The sequence below is a fragment of the Neolamprologus brichardi genome, chromosome 5 (assembly GCF_056152115.1).
Source record: "Neolamprologus brichardi isolate AB-2024 chromosome 5, ASM5615211v1, whole genome shotgun sequence".
Lineage (NCBI taxonomy): Eukaryota > Metazoa > Chordata > Actinopteri > Cichliformes > Cichlidae > Neolamprologus > Neolamprologus brichardi.
In genome coordinates, this window is record NC_142108.1 from 24,833,221 (window position 1) to 24,853,523 (window position 20,303).

A 20,303-nucleotide genomic window follows, 5' to 3' on the forward strand; every position below is an offset into this window, starting at 1 on the left:
AGTAATACACACACACACACTTGTATAATGTATCTGTCAGAGCTCTCATTTATCAGTTGAGCATCAACTGTGTGTAGAGGTTATTTAATGTCATTCTGATAAAGCATATGAGAAAAATGTCAGACTCTTCACATCCAAAATAATCTGAGTTCACCAGGATTACTGTCCCAAAGATAAAACACTATTTATTTCAAACAACCACATCATCCAGAGGTTCACAGTAAGGATTGCAAAAACAAACTAAAGATAACTTGAAACAGAAGATGAGTGTCTGTAGAGCTGTAGGTCTTCAGCCTCACTCTCCATGTAGCGTCACCTGCCTTCTGCACCCATGCCTATCGACTCCAGCCAATAGATGAGGCCCAATAAAAAAACAACAACACAGGAGGACTGTCAGACAATAAGTAAAACACACAGTTTTAGTGTCCTCATATTATGAATATAATAGAAGTGAGGATTTTTTTTGAGGTTTTTACATGTAGAATATTTTTGGTGACTTGGATAAACTGATGATATTTAGTAATTATTTCATTATTAATTAATATCTCAACTGTTTATTTCAGAGAACGAGTTAGGAGAAACCGCTCTGGATGTCAGCCGCAGGTTGAAGCACACCCATTGTGAGGCACTGGTGAGGTCATCGCTCTGATTACAGATTCACATCAGACTGTCTGATAAATCAGTAACCACCTGTTATACTGTGTTATCACCATATTTGACCAAGATGCCAGAGGACTAAATTACTAGTTTTTTAATTTTTAAAAAAATGTATTTAGCAAGATAAATGATGGTCTGTTACTATAATTAACTGCACAGCAATGCATCTTATATCTTTAAAAATGTATCAAACATGGTGAAAGCCCCAGTTTAGTGAGTCATATAAGTGGAGGTGAAGGCTAGCAGACTATCTTGTCTATAGTGAGCTTAAGTCACCTACCTGTTAATTTTATTCTGTGTTTTAACTTGATTTTGTATTGCTGTTGTAGCACTTAATATTCTTATTTGTTTTACTCTCTTGTAGTGGTTTGTGACTGTTTGCCTGTGAAACTGTACTTACTTGCTTACCTGTTAACCAAAAGGCCTTGATAAAGTTTCACATTGAACACCTCTGTAGTTTTTATATAAAAGGGTAAAACAGATACAGAGCTGAAACTAATTATTTTAGCAGGTTGTAAACAAGTGAATTTCTGTTGTAAAATCTGGAATTTTACAGGCAGTCTATAGAGAGGCACCTAGTTTTTGGAGCTATCCTCAACTGACCATCTTTTACTCTCAGCATAGATTGTTAAGCAGCATGCAGTCAAATACTGCTCAAACCTGATTGGTCAGTAGCTCTTAAAGCCTTGTCCCTTGTCTTTGAAGGTGATTCTCATTTACAAATATTTTACTGTGTGTGTGCAGTTGCAGAAAGCCCAGTCCAACCAGTTTGACCATCACGTCCATGTGGAGTACGAGTGGAGGCTTCGTCATGACGACCTGTACGACAGTGATGATGACTTTGATGACAAGGTAACCATGGCAACTGACAGGCTGCTGAGTTGAGATTTTTACAAAAAAATGTCCTCAGAGTAATTTAAATAATGTCACTGCCTTTTCTTCATGTTCTGCTTTCATATATAAGTATAAGGGGGATCTGTTACTTGTATTTATAATTTACTCTACTCTGCTATCGGAGTTTTGCACAGTTCACAATTTGAAATAATCCTTATTTTATTGGGTTATGGTGCAGCCCATTGGTTTGTACTCTGTTTGAAATAAACATGTTTGGCTTCCTTCCTCGTTAGAGTAAAAGTCTTTGTGTATAAAATCTGCAGTTTAGTCATGATGCTCATAATGAGTTTTAAGTTATCAATCTTTATAAATTGTTCACTGCTTTCTCTCTGCTAACGTCTTCATGTGCTTCACCCTCTGTTTCAGAATGGTCCGTTGAAAAAGGAGCGCTCCACTTCCTCCTCATCCTCCTCTTTCACCCCCTCCTTCTCCTTCTCCTCCCGTCCCTTCAGCTTCAGTCAGTCCAACTCCTCCTGTGTCACGTTGTCCTCCTCTGGAACACCCGGAGGACCAGCTGGAGGCCTTCTCAGTGTGGGGAGGAGACTCGCCATGGCTATGGAGCTTCACAGCCATCCCGCTGGCTCCGTCCCCAGCCCACCACCTCCTCCTCCATCCTCTCCTGCGCCCCCGCTGCCTCCCAGGGTCAAAGGTCAGCTCATATAAACATTTTTTAAATGTTTTATCTGGTTCAAGGTCTTTCTCTGGCTTTACCTGCTGCCTGAATGAAAAACCTCAATGCTCTCTTTTGGCTTTCAGCTCCCAATGTTCCTCCTCCTCCTCCACCTCCGTCTGGAGGAGATGGTATGGGGGAGGAAGAGGAGGGAGAGGGTGAGGTATTCTTTCCCCTGACAGGAAATAGAAGGATTACCCCTCCCTCTCCCATTGCTGTCCGACACAAGCGGAGCTGCTCTGAGTCCAGCAAGCATGGTAATATCTGAGAGGCACACTGTAATTAATCAGTCAGAAGGATACTGTGTTATTAACTCTCTCTCTCTGTGTGTGTGTGTGTGTGTGGGTGTAGATTATGGGTTGCCAGCCAGTCCCAGGATATACAGTGGTCCAGACTCCTCCTTCAGGAAGTGTGTGTGAGTATCCACAGCACTGCATCGAGCACATCCAGGAAGAATCTGGCTCATAACCAGTGTTGTGATCATCATTGGTGCAACAGCTGCTGCAATGATGATGATCACAACACTGGTTGTGTCTCTTTATTATTATGTAAAAGTGTGTGGGTTTTTTTTTTTTTTTTTGTGTATGAATACAAACTCCAGGAGCACTACAGGAGTTTGTATGTACAGTTCAGTGTTCTAAAATGGTCCACTGAATTTAGTTGTTTTTGTATCCTAGCTTAAAAAAAAAATAAAGCTAAAATTTAACCTTTGATAAGATAAGATAAGATAAAACTTTATTCATCCCTCGGGTGGGTTCCTCTGGGAAATTTGTTATGTTGCTGATGAAGCTTATAATTGGATGTGCGATGAAGGGATGTCTCACAGACTGAGGTGCTATTCAGCTCATGTTGTTGTTCAGAATTCAAACGAACAAAGTTTTAAGCAAAATAGAAACAAATGAATTTTAGGAGAGATCCTAAAATTTGAATTTGTTCAAAATCTGTCAGAGTAAATTTATTGGGACAGACAGCAGATATGAATATTGTTGGTTTATTATTTCATACATGACTGTAAAAGAATTAAAGAGGACCTAAAAGGTTAAAGCTGGAACTTTATTCTTATAGTTATGAAATAAACAAAGTGAAGCAGTTTCTACTTAGATGAATTGAGATTGTACTGACCTCTGGTGGATAGGAGGTGAAATACAGGTCAGTGTGATGAGCTTCAAAACACCACAAACAATAACACGGACTCCTTCTCCTCTTCCCTGTCTGTCTCTGTTTTTCCAGTCCAGCTTCTCCTCTCAGCTCACTGACTGAACGATCTGACAGAGGTACTTCCTGTCCCAAAACGTCTTCTGAGACCTGAGTCTGTTTTACGTATCAACAGTCTGTTAAATCCATTATGCCTACCCGTGATAAATGTTTACAGACAGCGTGCACCTACAGTCTTTAACCAGAGAGCAGAAGAGCAGACAAAATCTGAGGATACATTTTGGCTTCTATGAGTTTACACTGACTTCTATGATGGTTGTTTTTTTATTAAAACAAAATTTATCTGCAGTTTTAGTGAAAATTCTAAAATCTTATCTGAGGATTTGCTGCTTTTTCTTAATTACAGCACGTGTGTTAGCTTGTGACTGTTCCAAAAAATGGTTATTTTATCTGATAAAGAAGTGAATTGAATTTAGAGATTAATATTCACATTATTTAATATATGCAAACATGTATTACTTTACATGCACAAAAACGCGTTATTTGTTTTTTTTAAAAATCATTTAATTTAGTCATTTCAGGTAATTTCAAACTTAATTATGACTGATTAATAATGCATTTTAATGATTATTTTTTCTCTATTATAAAATTGTAAAATATATATTTTTGCTTATATTTAATGTAATTATTGTCCCTGTATGAATGAGAATGTACTTAAAACCTGAATCTTTCTGTCTGAGGTTTTCGGAGGGCGGACAGTGAAAGTGGCTCCTCCCATTTCCAGATCCTCCACAGTAAGGCACCAATAAATGGCTCTCCATCCAATCAGCGCTCTCAGAGCTTTGAAAGTGAAAGCAGAGGCTCCGCCCCTCAACCACTTCCTCGTAGATCACTGGTGAGATCTTTGAAAATATTTAACTTCCCATCAACCTTGCAGTGTTTTTATGTTAGGAAGGAAAAAAAATCACAATCCAGTTGCTTCCGCAACACGTTTGCCATCATCTTTCAATGCTGTGATTACAGCCATTGCCCAACTCTCTGTGAATAGTACTCATGGTCTTTGATCAGTGGTCATGACAATTTGCATAGTAATGATCAAGAAATCCTTAATAGTAAAGGGGTATAATTCAAATAATTTGTGTGCAGGTACAGTAGTTATGCAAGCAAAAGGTACAAAGAATGAGCATAAAATGAAATGAAAGAAGTGAATCGATATCATATTTGGACAATAGAGGAACAAATTCCAATTGGCAGTACAATGAAATTATAACTGCTACACTGTGATACATGAGCAATAATGTTACACCTGATTTGGTATGTATCAATTAGCCTCGAGGAGCATCCAGTCGTCGGGTTCAGGCGCTGTATGACTGCCAGGCCGACCACCATGACGAGCTGAGCTTTTCTGAGGGCCAGGTGCTGGTGGTCCTGGGACAGGAGGACAATGATTGGTGGGTAGGTATCAGTATCGCCAACCCGACCTCTCATTAGAGCCTCGTTCATTAGTGCCCAGAGGCCTGTTCTGGTAAGGAGAATTTAAAGCTTATAGGATAAACTTTGGGTTTAGCTGGATTTTCACTGTTAACAAAGGTGGTTCAGTTCTTGCTAGGACACTCTAACCTGTGCCAGAGCAGCTTATATTATATATATATATTAGTCATCAGAATGTATGAAATCAAACTGCTATTAACCAATTCTCTGGAAAAAATGGCATCACCATTTGTGAAAGTGCTCTTGAACCTCAGTAACTTTTATAGATCATCTTTCTATGATGAGCATTAAAAAGAAATATAGATTTTTTTTAAAGTATACGTTTTAATGTTGATATTACCTTTACCTAAGTTACCAGGGCTCAAAATCAAATCTTTACCCCTCCTTTAGAATAAAAAAAAAAAAGTACATAATATGAAGGTAAAATTTTGCAGTGATCCACCCAAGCGGCTCTCACTCTTCAGACCTCTGTTTGACTAAATGTCCAGTGAACATTAAGGTAAACATATCTCTCTCTGTGTGTAGCATGGTTACATAGAGGAAGAACCAGACCAGAGAGGGTTGTTTCCGTCCTCATTCGTCCAGCCGCTGTCTGACTGATGTGAAACCAGAACTGGGCTGACCTCAGACCAGCACAAATCCAGCTCACCGCAGAGCTCTGGAGAACCAAACCACATCAGAACACCTGATCTGCAGATGGACCAGGTCAGATGTTCAGAGGCTTCAAATGTTCATGGTCCTGACACTGTTGTCACAGCAACCGGTGTTCCTCATGCCTTCAGTTACCATGGAAACATTATGGATGACCTTCAGTAAAGACAACACATTATTTTTATGTGGCTCCAGTTAGGTCAGGAAAAAAACAACGAGACAGCCTCGGACAGACCAAACAGCCAGCACTCGAGGCTGCTGTAGCCCGGACTTTATTTATTTATTTATTTACTCAAAAAGCAAAAAAAATATTTAAGCACAAAGGGCAAATCACAAGAAACAGCATTCCCCTGGATTTTTATTCTGAAGGTAATCTGGGCCTCATTTTCTTTTGACTTCATTATAATTTATTTATGTTTTCTGAATTTGTGGCTAGCCAAAACACACAAGCTACTGCTGCCACATTTTAGGTTTCGATAGACCCGGACTCAGGCCATATTATTGATCAGATCTGTTGGTTACAGCTGCTTACCCGGATAGCACAAAAGACTCTGAGATGCCAAGGACCAAAGCTCTAAAGTGAGATATGAAAGGTGGACTTCATGGGAGACTCACATTTCCTTCCAGTTGCCTTCGATGTCCCAAGAGATCACATCGCCTCAGTGAACACAGCAGTGTGTTGCTGCCATGTTTGCAAAATGAATTTACTCAGTGCTCAAGTCTCAAAACTTCTCATTATAATGAGTTACTTCTGTCGTGATTAAATAATTCTGTTTTAAGAAGAACCTTTGTATTAACATTATAACCAGGGATGGAAAGTTTCATTATTATTTTTTTATTTGGCTATTAAAGAAAAATAAGACCTAAAATTCAATCTCAGTAAAAGTACTGAGTTATTTTAGACATATTTAAACTTAAGCAACAATTTAAAAAAAAGCTTATGTAATATACATATATACTCAAGTAATGGCATCAAGCACAAAAGTAAAGCACAAAAATAGACAAACTTGGTACTTTAAGACAGTAGAATTTAATCATTGTGCATAACCTGCATGTGTTGGATATGACTTTTAAGCTTTAAGAGAAAACACAAATCTTCTTAATGTATGTTCACTAATAATAATAATTGGATAAGAGTTTTTAATGTTACATGTTTTATTTTCCCATTAATCGTTTGTGTAATTCTTTTATTTAGTCCGTAATAGTGAACTAAGCACCGGAACTTCATATAGCACATTTTGTATGATTTGAGTGAAACTTTTAGTAAAATATAGAATAAGTTCTACTGAGGCACCATGTTATGTGGTACATTTAATGAAGCAAAAAAACAAAACAAAAAGGGAATTGTGTACTGAACATCCTAGCATAATGTAACTAACACCCATTCAGACTGAATTTAGAACAACTTTTTGCTTTTTAAGGCATTATTTGTACTTTAGTGACCTGTGGCCACTCAACTTTACTACTTCCATTCCTGGTTACAACAACATATCAGCTTATAACCCCTGGCAAAACGTTTGGACTTATTAAAAAGAGTAAAAAAGCGTCTTCTGTCTAGCAAATGAACAAATTGTTTAATTGCTCTGGCTTTATGAAACATGCCTCAACCAAATGTAATACTTTTTTGATAAAGCAGATCATCAAAGTACCTCACCTCAGGCTTATGCAATGGCCTGAGCACATGTACTGGAAGGGAAACTAGTTTTGACAAGGAGACATTTTGCTCAACTCATTTTGCTCTGTTATTAAAAAGAAACATCTAAAAAAAAAAAAAGTGTGTGTACACAAAACTTTAAAGAAAAATGAGCAACCGTATCCATAATTCTGGATGTATGACCTCTCCTTAGTTCCAAAGAAACACTAAGGAGAGTACTTCCACAAGTCCAACCTACACAGGCCCATGTGAGCCTCCAAATGTCAAACTAGTTACTGCAGTTGTTGCAGAAGCAATGAGCTGCTGTTAACTGATTAATTAACTTGAGCTGCAGTAAGTCAAGCATGATTCAAATTAAACATTGTTGAAAAATGTCAGTAGAATTCAGCTGACCTTCGTGAATAGACCCCCAAAGCTCGCCCATAACATCAACACTGGGTTTCATCCATGAAAAGAAACATTCTCCATCAAGCTGATTCCAGCTTTCTTGTGTAACAGCTGACGGATGAGCTTTGCAGGTTGGAGAACATTTTTTTTCTTCCCTAAAATAATTTTGCCAGGGATTGTAATAAGACCTTTCCTTATAGCATCTTTGTATAAACTTCTTGATTTTTTTTTCTAAAACATTTTCATGAAAGAAAACAGTTCTTGTTAAAGCATCTTCATTTAAAAAAAAGAAAAGAAAAAAATTTGGCATAGAGGCAGAAATTCATTGGCGTAAGAATCAGCTTTTATAGACAAACTCCATAGACGATCAGTTCAGCTCTTACCTCCAGAGTACGGACAATTTTTCAAATAGAAAAACAAAAACCCATGAATTCTGTTTTTTTAAAAATGTTTTATTTCATTCAAAGTGACAGCGGTGGATTCAGGATTTTTATCTGTTGTTTCAATGCTTCTGTCAGTTTGGCCTCTATAAATGGACTGATAATCAGCAAGTTTGTTAAATGAAACTTACATGACGAGCCGAATTAAAGCTATGGTACCACAGGCCGAACACGTTTGGTCACTTGTTGTCACTTTGTACTAAATCTACAGCTCATGTACAGATGTTTATAATGGAATTACGAGCAGCTGACTAAGTGGATTTATCTGCACCTAGCAATGGAAATAAAACTCTACATTTGAAGACTGCAGAGAGTCATTGAGCACAACTTTGGATTTAAAGTCACAACAAACTCCTCTGTTAAAGATGAGGAAGTAAACTTGTTTACAACAATCCAGCTCAGGACTCAGAAGGGCTGCTGCTCTGTCGTTTTATGGCACATTAAAGCATTCCTCATCTGTGTGTAAACTGGATAATTTCCCAGGTATTTTGGCAGGAAGTTTCCTTCCCTTCCTGGACAAGGCAACGAAGTGTTAGATCTTAGCAGTGAATGGAAAAAGTTTAGAGCAAGCAGCAGATGTTTCATATTAACATTAAGGCTTCTGGCGATGCAGCAGTTGGATTTACAAGACACTGACTTGTTCCAGACAGATAAGGGTAAACGCTTCACTCAAGCTAACACCAATGACAGAGCAACATCCTCCAAATGAAAATTCAGCAAGTCCTCAGCCTGCTTGTGATTCTCAAAGGATTTTTTTTTTTTATTCCTCCATTATTGGTGTCTGACTTTTGTTTTCCTTTGAGGCAATAAAATAAATAAATTAAAAAAAAAAATCCTACCCACTTTGTACAGTTATACTTGGTAAAGAGGAGTGTTGGACAACACATTGTATGAACATTTTTCTTTGGAGCAGATTGAGCTTTTCACTGAACATCAGTCTCAGGGTGGTTTCACACTGGCTTATTTGTATATATACGTCTACATTGTCACCACAAATATGCACGTTTTTGTTGCATTAGAACAGCCTGTTAACACGCCAACCTCATTACTACAGCAGGCTGTTTGTTTCTTATAACAGCCATTTTTTTTTAAAGTACACATATGCACAGAATTACAAAGCAAACAGTTGCATTCATGAACTTGTGGTTTAAAAAGTACATCCAGTAGGGGGCAGATCAGAGACAAATTACAGACTCTTCATGACAACCTTAAAAAGTCCACTAAAAAATAAAAACATGATAAAAATGTCCCCCAGTTTTCACCGGTCTTAAGCCCAGAATCTAATACTATATTTACCTCCTGCCCACGTCGATGATGGCACATGTGACCCAACTGTGTGAAGCCCAAACGCCATGATTCCTCAGACTTTATATAAAAGACATAATAGTTTCTGTGACATCACCCACTGGTTTCTGGACAGTGCATCACACTGCATCCATTAGTCAGCATTTTGTCTTGGTTAAGAATCTGCCTTTGTCGACATACTTCAAAGCTGCCATGCTCCTTTTCCCCCCAATCTTTACAAAACCCACATGTTCTCAAGGAGAAACTACTCATACTACTGTGATGACTGCTACTAATATAGAATTTCTTACTTAATGTCAAGAAGGAAACCCAAAGTAGAAATGCTTTTCTCTAGAGGCCACTTGAGGCTAGCTTCGAAATGAAATAAAATCACATGTAGGCAGCTCTAACTGCCAAATTTGAATAACATGGCCTGATGTGCCTGATTGTACTATCAGGCAACAAAAACGTCTGTGGTCCAATTTTGGTGAACAAAAGTTTGCATGCTTTTGGATTTTGTTTCTCAGTCTGTTGCTTAACACTAATCTAAAGTCTAGTTAGTAACCAGGCTTGCAAACATCAGCTGGTAACTGTCATGTAATTAATATATCCTTAGTATCCTTATTTTCTTATTATATTGTTTTATGTACTTTAATAATGAAGGTTTGTAGAGAAAAGGCCACTTTTGACTCATAAACTAAGTGCTTAGCCAGACTGAAAACAGGAAGTGTAGAGCTGTACAGCATATTAATAAATATAGGAAGCCAGACAGAAAAGAGAAACTTTGCCATATAAGTAATGGTTGTATTGAAACTGTGACGTGTAAAGTACCAAAATAATATCTATATGAGACACAGTTTATGATTCTAATGTTAGAGATCCTGAGACTGGCGTTTTGGGCTGTGCAGGGGTCTCTCTCTTCTGGAAGATGATTGAATAAAAAGAAATATAAATGTTTTAACACACTATGGGTCGGTTTTCTCTGTTCTATCATGGGGACAAAAGAATCGGGGTTAATATTTGGTGTTTCCACCCGGTTCGTTTGTGTCCCAATTTGAATTTCTTCTTAACATCAGGAGAGTTGACATTGAGACCAGATCAGCAGCTGCCACTCACAGATGAATTCTTCTCATTCTTTGTCCCCAGTGTGGACATGGACTGTGAGATGTTACGCTGCAAGTTTGATTTTCGGGAAAAGAGGTCGAGTGTAAGCTGCTTCTTCATTGCATGTGTATTTTTATAGTCAGGTTTAATTCATGCATCCTTGCACTGAGCTGTGGATTCAAACTATCGCACTTCTGATTCTTTCCAAAAATAATTTCACATGTAACAATTTGTGTATGTGTGTTTTCTATTCATTCACGTAATTGTTAGTTCATGTATTTATCTTTCTCTGTCTTTCTCTTCCTTTTTTTTGTGATGTGGTGGACAATCCTAAACCTCCATGAGTTCAGCCTCCATTTTCAATCCAATTATATCCTGTACTCTCTCACTCGAACTCGTCCGGGCTTGACCTCTCACTGGTCCCCGTCCCTCTTCTCACAGTGTCCTGTGTGGCCTTCAAATCTCCAGCAAACACAGGCTCCACTCAGCTGTTTCTTCTTCTCTGTTAATCTTTCAGCCTTTTCTTGTAGGTTAACTCCCAGCATGGCAAATATCACGTCCAGTGCCTTCAAACAGTCATGTCACTTGTCAAGTTTCCAGCTTGTGATTCAAAGCTCCATCAGTGGTATTCATACATGCTGCTGCTTGACCCTTCAGTGTTATAGGTCAGTTGCACTGTCTTTTGCCTGCTATTAACTCTTCAAGTCCACGGTGTTCAGACCCCAAAAAGAAGCACAGAGAACCATTGTTCCAGAAGATGTGTTTAGGAGATTAAAAGCTCGTAAGACAGTTTAAATGTGAGCATAAAAGATATGCGCTACCCGTTAAAGGGGGCGAGGAAACCAGGCCTAAAGTTTAAAGATGAAACAGGTTAACTCTATAGAGGATGTTACCAAAGGTTGACAAAATAATCTAGGACCTTTTACCAGAAAAGCTACTTGTATCTGTTTGGAGTTTACAGTGTACACTGAGGGAAGTCAGGAGTGGTTTTAAACTGGGATTGAAAGAACAATACAGTATCCACATCTGAACCAAAGAGTTCACAGTGAAATGTGGATTAATAAATATTAGGTCTCTCTCCTCAAAGTCTCTGTTAGTACATGACTTAATAGTTGATCAACAAATTGATTTACTCTGCCTTACAGAAACCTGGTTGCAGCCGGATGATTATGTTAGTTTAAATGAATCAACACCCCCGAGTCATTCTAACTACCAGAAACGTCGAAGCACAGGCCGAGGGGGCGGTGTGGCAGCAATTTTTCACACCAGCCTATTAATTATCATGGGGACAAAAGAATCGGGGTTAATATAACATAGCCCTCCTCCCTCTTTCCTATGCTTCAATAACCGAAGCATATCTGAAGAAGATTGGTAGTTTATACTGACACTGAATTTACATGCTTTTTGCTGAGTTTATTTAATAATAATCATCACGAGGTGCACCTAGCTCAAGTTACAAGCTATGTTAGCCTAAGCAAAATTAACCCCCTGGAACTTTACTTAGAGAGCATAAAGGTCGTCACGCTCACCTTTCATTCTGTGTACACATTACACACAAGTTTCCATATTGAAGTGTATCTGACATGCAGACTAACAGTGATATTACCTGCGATGTGCCAATATCAGCCCTTATATTTCCAATAACTAAGTTTAGGTTTCAAGTATCACCACATTTTGAGTATTTTTGTATTGACGTGGAACAGAAGGACTGGTTCTCCTGACTTTACTTTTCCCATGAAGGTTGGATACAACAGGGGCTTATGTGCATTGATTAGAAAAGTAAACCAAACTAATATCTCCCTATTTTGGATTAAATCAGCTGCAAACCTTGAGACTGCAGGAGACTGCTGAATCACACAGGCTGAGAACCAAGAACGGACAGGAAGTTCCAAGTATCATTGGCTTACATTCTGAAAATGCAGAAGTAACAAGGCTTAAAAAGTTTGTCATGATCTTCTAGGTCAGGACGGTTTGTGTTAAAATTAGGATCAAATAAAATGGAGGGATTATAAATGATATACAATGCAAGAAATCGTATGTGGCCAAGTGAACACTTCCTTCACTTGGCCTCTTTCCACCATTTCTTCTTAAGGAAAAAGTGCTTTTATTTAAAACATTTAAAAAAAGAAGAAGAAAAAAGGTTATCCCTGTGTACCTATAAAATCCAATAAAAACAAAGATAGGATAAAATAAAGTTTGTGGTTGTTTCCAGCTCACAGCAAAGGTCTTTGTGGTCTACCCCAGCAGTTGCACACGTCAGGAAAGTTGGTTTTAGGTCTAGAAAAACAGACTGATTTTTTTGAGCTGAGCTTTAACTTCTTTCAGCCAGCAAATGTTGGAAGAGGCAGGGGATCTCTAAATTAGATAAGCCTCACAGATGTGTCCACAGGTAATTCAGCTGTCTGAAAAGCTTAACAACATTCATTAATCCAGCATTCCTGGATGTCTGACTCAAGGCAGTTGTGGTGACTGACAGAAAAAGTGCAGGAGTCTAATTTCTACCCAAAACAACAAATGTATGGTCTAAAAACTGGCTCAGATTTGGTTTTTGAGTGCCAGAGGACAGCCAGGTGTTTTGACGATCAGCCAGGTAGAGGTCAGTTGAGTTTATGTGCCAGTCTGTCGTTGGTGCCTAGTTCTGTCTGCACGGATGTGGTTGTGTTGAGGTGTAGAGTGATCTTGCCTTCGTTGGCAAGGTGTTGGATGATCTGACTCTCAAAATCAGCGCTGTGGACGCCGGTCTTCTTGAAGGCTCCGGCAAACTGATTCTTCTCCCAGTAATGATGCCAGTTTCCTTGCTTGTCTGCACCATAACCAAACACTGACACCTGGACAGAGAGAAGGAAGCTATTTCATCAACCATGCATGACACACTGCTGACAGGTCATACTGATACTAAATACATCCCGCTTTTATACGCTTCATTTCATGTGTGACTTCTAACCTCACATATTAATTTTTATGTGAATGCTGTAAGGCCGCTTATGGCAACATTTTATTCAGTTAACAGTTCAACTTTTTAAACTCTTTTCAACACAAATTTCAGCTTCTTCACCCCATTTCAGCAGAATTTTCAGTTTTTTCACCTCTTTTCAGCACAAATTTAAGTTTCTTCACCTTTTTTCAGCACAATTCAGCTTCTTCTGCACAGTACACATTTTTTCTCTCATCACATCTTTGTTTGGGACCAGAACTGGTTTGGCTCAGTGGGATGAGCAGCCGCCGTGAGACCCGGTAGCAAAGGTTCGAATCTTACCTGTGGCGGTTGCCGCACATCTTCTCCCGCTTGCATGCACTCTGCTTTCTTGACACTCTTCAGTCTACCCTTTCAAATACAACTGTCTTCAGCAGTTCAGCTTCTACACCTCTTCAGCAGATAATTCTGCTTCTTCAGCTGTTTTTTAGCAGATTCCACTACACGGCATTCAAACTGCATTTTCGCAGGAAATGCAACTTTTCCTAGTCTTGGTTGTATTGCCATGACTTGCTAGTCTGGACATGCTACAATATTGTTTGGACTAGTCTGTTTTTGGTTAGTAACACCATATTTTGTGAATATACAAAAAAAGAAAGAACAAATGTGGTCTTTCTCGCTACACCCAGTCTTTACTTTCCTCTTACCTGGTCACAGACATGCAGAGCAAAGACGATGGCCAGCATGCCAGTGGACGGGTAGCGACCATGATGCTCGTTCCAACGTTCATGAACATACTTAAAGAACACTGGGTTCACCACAACAACCTACACACACACACACACACACACACACACACACACACACACACACACACACACACACACACACACACACACACACACACACACACACACACACACACACACACACACACACACACAGTTTGTTTAAAATTGACGTGTTTTACACAAGAGTAGGTTTGCATTGCCCATAGTTCCAAAATAAGCCTCGTGTACTTATAAAAAGACTCTTGTTGCAACCCCTGAGTTTATCAGGGTAGATATGACAGAAAATAAGGAAATGCATAACAGGTCATATTTGAACATCAAATGTAGGGGGCATCTGTGTCCAGATCAGACGAGAAGTGTATATTTCATCATGTGTGGTTTCTGGTATAGACACTTCCTTCACTCTCACTCGTCTTAAAGAATAAAAATACTACAAAGATTTATTTGCTTATCTTGGTTCCCTTATTCTTTAGCAAATGCAATTGTAAAAATCTTGTAAATACCGGTAGATAAAACTAAGAACTAAAAATAGGAGCAGCAGCAAAAACAAAACAAAAAAATGAGTTAGAAAAAAAAGGGTGAAGCTGAAAGTAAAAATAGCAAAAGAAAGCGCTGTAGAGAAAACAGAGATCAGTCGAGATTATAATTTACCTTGTCTTTATCAGCGTGCACTCTTGCTTTCACCCTCATGTAGGTCCTGAAAAAAAGACACACACACACACACTTACATACAGGTCATATATGTTTACAGTGTGTCATGTTTCTTTTTATCTTTTTGCATTCATGTATATTAGTGTATAAACATATGCAACTCTTACTTTTCTCTCTCTCTCTCTCTCATCTATCTATCTATCTATCTATCTATATCCCGGGATCCCTCATAGGGGGTCTTTGTTTTCCTGAGCGTATTGTGTTATATTTAAATGTACAGAAAGCGACTTCTCTCGCATCTGCTGCTGTTCTTGCTGATGAGTTTGTGCTCACTCATAAAGCCTCGTTTACTGGCAGTGAGAAGCCACGGGTTAGCGCTGTGCAACAGCCCCACACAGCTAAAGTGTCTGGGTCCAGGGAAAACCACGAATGTTTTTACTGTCATAAAACTGGACATGTGATTGCTGACTGTTTAGCCTTAAAACGCAAAACATCAAATGCTCAGCAACCCAAAGGGGTGGGTTTTGTGAAAGCTGAGGCCTGTAATGAGGTGCCGGACCCATGTTTCGAACCATTCATTTTTGATGGCTCAGTATCGCTAACCGACAATCCCTGTGATTTAAAACCTGTGCACATTTTAGGGATACTGGAGGTTCTCAGACTGTCATCCTCTCGAGTGTTTTACCTTTTTCTGCTGAAAGTGAATGTGGTTTTAATTCTGTTCTATGGGGGACTTGTTGATTTGAATAGACTGTGCAGACTGTCCCTCCTGCCTTTGCCCTGCTGCCTTTGAACCTTTGTTTTGAGTAGCTGCCGGTGAGATGTTTAGGTGATTAGTAGAGCTGCACGATTAAGCGTTAGAAAATCGCGATCTCAATTCATACTTATGTGCGATCTCATTTCCAAATGACAACGATTAAAAAAAAAAAAAAAAAAAAAAAAAAAAAAAAAAAAAGACGACGACGATTGTACCGCATTTTGATCCGGGACGTAATCTGCATGAAAACAAGCGCTCACTCTTCCTGCTCAACAAATGACAAGGGCGGAGCCTTATACCACGTGATACAGAAGCTGGCTGCTAAAATTGGCAGGGAAAAAAAACGGAGAGCACGTCAGGGATGACGAGAAAGTGACAGGAGAAAATCCGTCCCGGTCAACCACCCAAACATCAATAACGGGAACCTTATACAGCGCTTCCCTATACCTGTCAAACTCCCGCAGGCACAAAGAAATTACAGAGGCTATTACTTATCACCTGACCAAAGATATGGCTCCATCAACACTGTGCAAAACGAGGGATTTAGGAAAATGATCAACACCCTAGATAAACGCTACACAGTGCCGTCCCGCAACTATTTTTATATTGTTGCACTACCTGCTCTATACACGCAGTGTCGAGCGACGGTGGAGACGGAATTTCAAGCAGTACAACATTTTGCGGCAACGACAAAATGTGACACATTTGTTGTTTTTATGTTTATTTATTGTTTTTATGTTCAGTCTCAACTGTTACGAAGCTAATGTGCAGTTAATAAGCGCAATAAATATTTATACTGAAAAAGAAAATCGTGAGAGAATCGTGATCTCAATTCTAAGCAAAAAAATCGTGATTCTCATTTTATGCAAAATCGTGCAGCCCTAGTGATTAGTGTTCTACTATTGCTATTAGCGTTATTTGAATATATGAGTTGTTTGTTATGTTTGTTTACATCACCCCATTGCCTAGTGAGTTGTTTCACTAACGGCTTTCAGTTGTGGTAATAAACCTTCTGTTTTTCTTTTGGTACCGGGACACGAAAGTTGAGGCTCAGGTTTGAAATTGATGGTTTTCAGGGTTTTTATTGTAAACTCTGTTTCCCTGGGTATTTTTCCCATGTTGTAGTTGTGTGTCTTATTTTGAAAGAAATATTTACGCGTTACCATAGCAACCAGAGAGCATTAAGGGGCAGAGAGGAGGATGTTACTCTCAATGTTGTTGGCGCTGCTAATAAAGTTACACAATCACACAGTGAATTTGCGTTTATTATTATATTTACCAAATACCACAGTTTTGTCTTGGTCGTATCATTTTATTTTGTTGTATATATCAGCGACACCTTAAAGGCCGGTCCGTGAAAATACTGACATTAAATCCGTGGCTAGGGATGGGTATCGTTTAGGTTTTATCCGATACCGGTGCCAAACTGGTACTTTTGAAACGGTGCCGGTGCTTAAACGGTGCTCAAACCGGTGCTTAAAGAATGGAGAACACAAAATTGGTCCAAAAACCTCTCATGTTCAGCTGGTTTTATTGTAAAAAGATAACAATGTTAGCCTTTTCTGCAGCTATAGGGCATATATGATATCACTCTTTGCTGGAAGCAGTGCTTAAACAATGGAAAAAACAAACTTTGTCCAAAAACCTCTCATGTTTAACTGTTTTCCACTTTTTCTTTGGTCATTTTAGCCTTTTCGCCAGGGTGAAGGGAGTATCTGCCATCAAACAAGAAGACAGCTGCACGTAACTACGACAGTGTTTGCTAGTTCACCTTACATGCATTAATGTAATAACGTGGTTAGCCTACTCAACGTAAATTGCACACGAACAACATGAAGCTACTCACGCAGAGAAGAACGGCTGCTGCTGCCATCATCATCCGTCACCACCACACCCGCAGTAGATGCGCTCGGTGTGAGGTCTCGCAGCAAGCTATCAAATACAGCGCATTTTTCTGCTTTAAAAAAAACGCTATGCGTCGCCAGGTGTTTCATCGGATTTGAGGTGTTACCTCCTTTGACAGTATCACAGTATCACCTTAAAGCACTTGTTGCAGGCTGGTGAGTTTGCATATTTTGCTGTGAAGTACAGCCAGACTTTTGACCGCTTCGTCTTGGGCATTTTTAATCTGTAGCTCTGTTCTAAAAGTACGTACGTACCTGGGCCCGCCTACTATCCTCGGAAACGTAAAATGATTGGCTAGAATTCAAAGTGTATGACATCTCAGAAAAAAAAAGCACCGAAATGAAGCACCGAAATGTGCGCTGCTTTTCGGTCTGGTTACTACCGTTTATGTCAGAACCGGTGCCATCATGGCACCGGATACCGGTACCCATCCCTATCCGTGGCGCAAAAAAAAGTTGGGGACCGCTGGTCTAGACTCCAGAAGTTTAATTTTAGATTTTTTTTTAAATAAACTTTTCCCTCTTACATCAAATAATCTCTCCTGTCTGATATGTTTTTTGATGTCTTTTTGATGAATGCATGAGACAATGAGCGTACTTGTTTTTTTATATATCGTACATTTTGACTGTTCCGGTGGACAGCGCGCTGGTCAGCCACTCCAGGTCTCTCAGTTTGAATGGCAGCAGGATGAGGCTTGTACCATTACTGATGTCCACTGCACTCTCTGGGTACAGGAAGTGATGCGTCGTCCGACGACCGACATCTTCCTCAAACCCTTCAGTCACCGCCTTGTTCATCCTGAAGAAAAAAACACATGAGGAGGGTGAGGGCTGTGTGCATGTGATTGCGTGTGTATGTGTGTGCATGTGATTGCGTGTGTATGTGTGCATGTGATTGCGTGTGTGTGCGTGTGTGTGCATGTACGTGTGTGTGTGTGTGTGTGTGCATGTACCGGAACACGGAGCCATGAGAATCAATGAGTGCGCCGTGTCCAGAATGCCGTAAGTTGCCAGAGTTGCCAACCACTGCACAACTACGGCAACGTGAGGGCACGGGCTCCAAGTCTATAGAGGGTGGGGATATGACCTGGAACATCTTTGAGATCACTTCCTCCAAGGACTGATCGTTACCGGCCCGTTGAAGACTCTGTGGAAGAGCAGACAAACACTCAAGTAAAACATTTGCATAATGAGTCACGTTAAAAATTCTTAAACTTCCAGTGTCAAAAGGCTTGTTATTGGTGCTTATCTCTGTCTTTCATGACAGTAAAATAATTTTTAGTTAAATCATTTCTTAATTTTAAAAAAGAAGCAGGTGAAAGAGTACTGACACCCCTCCCCCCACCCGCGCGCGCACACACACACACACACACACACACACACACACACACACACACACACACACACACACACACACACACACACACACACACACACACACACACACACACACACACACACACAGTTTACTGCCTTCTGTGGCCCAGAACTAATTATGTTAGCAGCATTACTGGCCTCCTCTTTTTAATCTACTAATGGTTTCTGCAGCAGGAGTTCATCTCTCTAAATGCAGGAAAAAGACTCAGACATTTGTCTTCTCATGCAAACTGCAGCCAGTCTCCACAAGGACAAATTCAGGCTTCTGAAAATACAAAACTTCATAACTGGTCTTGACTATTTACTGCAACATCATCCAGTATGTTACAAAATATCTGTTGGTCTTTCAATTTAAAACAATGCCCAGAGATTAAGCTGATTTGCTGTTGAGTCATTTCCCCTTTGAAGGCTGCAATGATTTCCTGTGAATCTTCTTTGTTCATAAACTAAAGCAAAGGAAATCAAGGGACAAACTGTAAATGACTTGGTAATTATTTACTTACTTGCAATAAAAGCCATTTACTGTAAAAAACAAAAAAACGCCTTGTTTATTTATTTATGTAGTTTAAAAAAAGCTTTACAAAAGTTGAATTAACAAATGATGCGTTATTTTAAAGACAGTACTGTTGCTTAAGTAGACATTACTAATACTGCTGTACTATTTTAATAAAAAAAACACTGATAATTCAGGCTAAGTTTATAATTTGGACATTACCATTTGCAAAAAACTCTACTAAACTTTATTCACTATTCACAGAAAGTGTTTTGGATTTAGAGTTTAAGTAAACAAAGCAGTCACTGCCACTGGAGTTAGTGACCCTGCTGGCCATTAAAAAGCCACAGTTCTGCTTTTCACATTTCCTGGTTAAAAGGGACAATAACATTCAAAAGAAAGGAAACTTAAAGGGAAAGGAGCTTAAACAGCTTGTTTCAGACCGACCTTCAGACCTTTGGGGGCTACACTAAGGTGGCGTATTAGATAAATAAGGATCATTTTTTAAAAAGTGAATTGTGCAAAACTATCTAGTCCAAGAATAAAAATGTAGAGTTGGAAATAATGAAATAAAATCTGAACTATCACTACATTTTGTCCTTACCAGCCACCATTGAAGTGCATCAGAGTCAAAATTATTGCCGGTCTCTTTGATGATGGGCTGCTGTTTAGCGTCGTAGCGCTGGCTGAACCATGTTGACCCATTGTTGTCTGAAATACAGGCATCAGAGCAGCCACACAGCCTGAAAGAGCACAAAACACAGGTGTCAGACCAGGGTATTAGTGGATATGCAGGGTTACAAGTGTTACATGTCATACTTAGCGTTTTTCATAAGCTGCTCCTGAATCACCATCTCTTCCTCCTCCTCGTCATTTTCTTCCTCAACTATCTCTTCCTCAGTGGGACCAAAGGGAATTTGTTCAGGTTTCAGGTAAGGAGGGTCCTGACCTGAAATTGGGCCTGTGAATTCAGCTGCTGGAAACAGAAAAAAGTTCAGGCCGTGTGGATCAATACTTAAAAAACAACAA

At 39.4% G+C, this 20,303-nt stretch overlaps 2 protein-coding genes across 5 annotated transcripts in view; one reads left to right on the forward strand and one right to left on the reverse strand.

The window, feature by feature from the left end:
* The window catches only part of unm_sa1614 (un-named sa1614), a 26,167-nt gene extending 16,327 nt beyond the window's left edge, over positions 1-9,840 (forward strand). For all 3 annotated transcript variants that reach the window (XM_087840898.1, XM_087840897.1, XM_006782944.3), the window contains 9 exons: positions 564-631; positions 1,402-1,509; positions 1,918-2,200; positions 2,308-2,478; positions 2,573-2,636; positions 3,452-3,495; positions 4,117-4,271; positions 4,706-4,831; positions 5,393-9,840. In XM_087840898.1, the coding sequence (XP_087697024.1) occupies positions 564-631; positions 1,402-1,509; positions 1,918-2,200; positions 2,308-2,478; positions 2,573-2,636; positions 3,452-3,495; positions 4,117-4,271; positions 4,706-4,831; positions 5,393-5,467 (1,094 nt within the window). In that variant the 3' untranslated portion in view covers positions 5,468-9,840. The remainder of the gene's footprint in view (positions 1-563; positions 632-1,401; positions 1,510-1,917; positions 2,201-2,307; positions 2,479-2,572; positions 2,637-3,451; positions 3,496-4,116; positions 4,272-4,705; positions 4,832-5,392) is intronic.
* st3gal8 (ST3 beta-galactoside alpha-2,3-sialyltransferase 8) overlaps positions 7,991-20,303 on the reverse strand; it is a 26,060-nt gene continuing 13,747 nt past the window's right edge. Inside the window, exons 3-9 of one of the 2 annotated variants that reach the window (XM_087840900.1) lie at positions 20,094-20,247; positions 19,879-20,017; positions 18,358-18,551; positions 18,024-18,203; positions 14,744-14,789; positions 14,009-14,128; positions 7,991-13,215 (exon numbers count right to left, since the gene is read on the reverse strand). In XM_087840900.1, the coding sequence (XP_087697026.1) occupies positions 12,985-13,215; positions 14,009-14,128; positions 14,744-14,789; positions 18,024-18,203; positions 18,358-18,551; positions 19,879-20,017; positions 20,094-20,247 (1,064 nt within the window). In that variant the 3' untranslated portion in view covers positions 7,991-12,984. Of the gene's footprint in view, positions 13,216-14,008; positions 14,129-14,743; positions 14,790-18,023; positions 18,204-18,357; positions 18,552-19,878; positions 20,018-20,093; positions 20,251-20,303 lie in introns of both variants that reach the window. The other variant, XM_087840899.1, reaches the window with a different exon arrangement.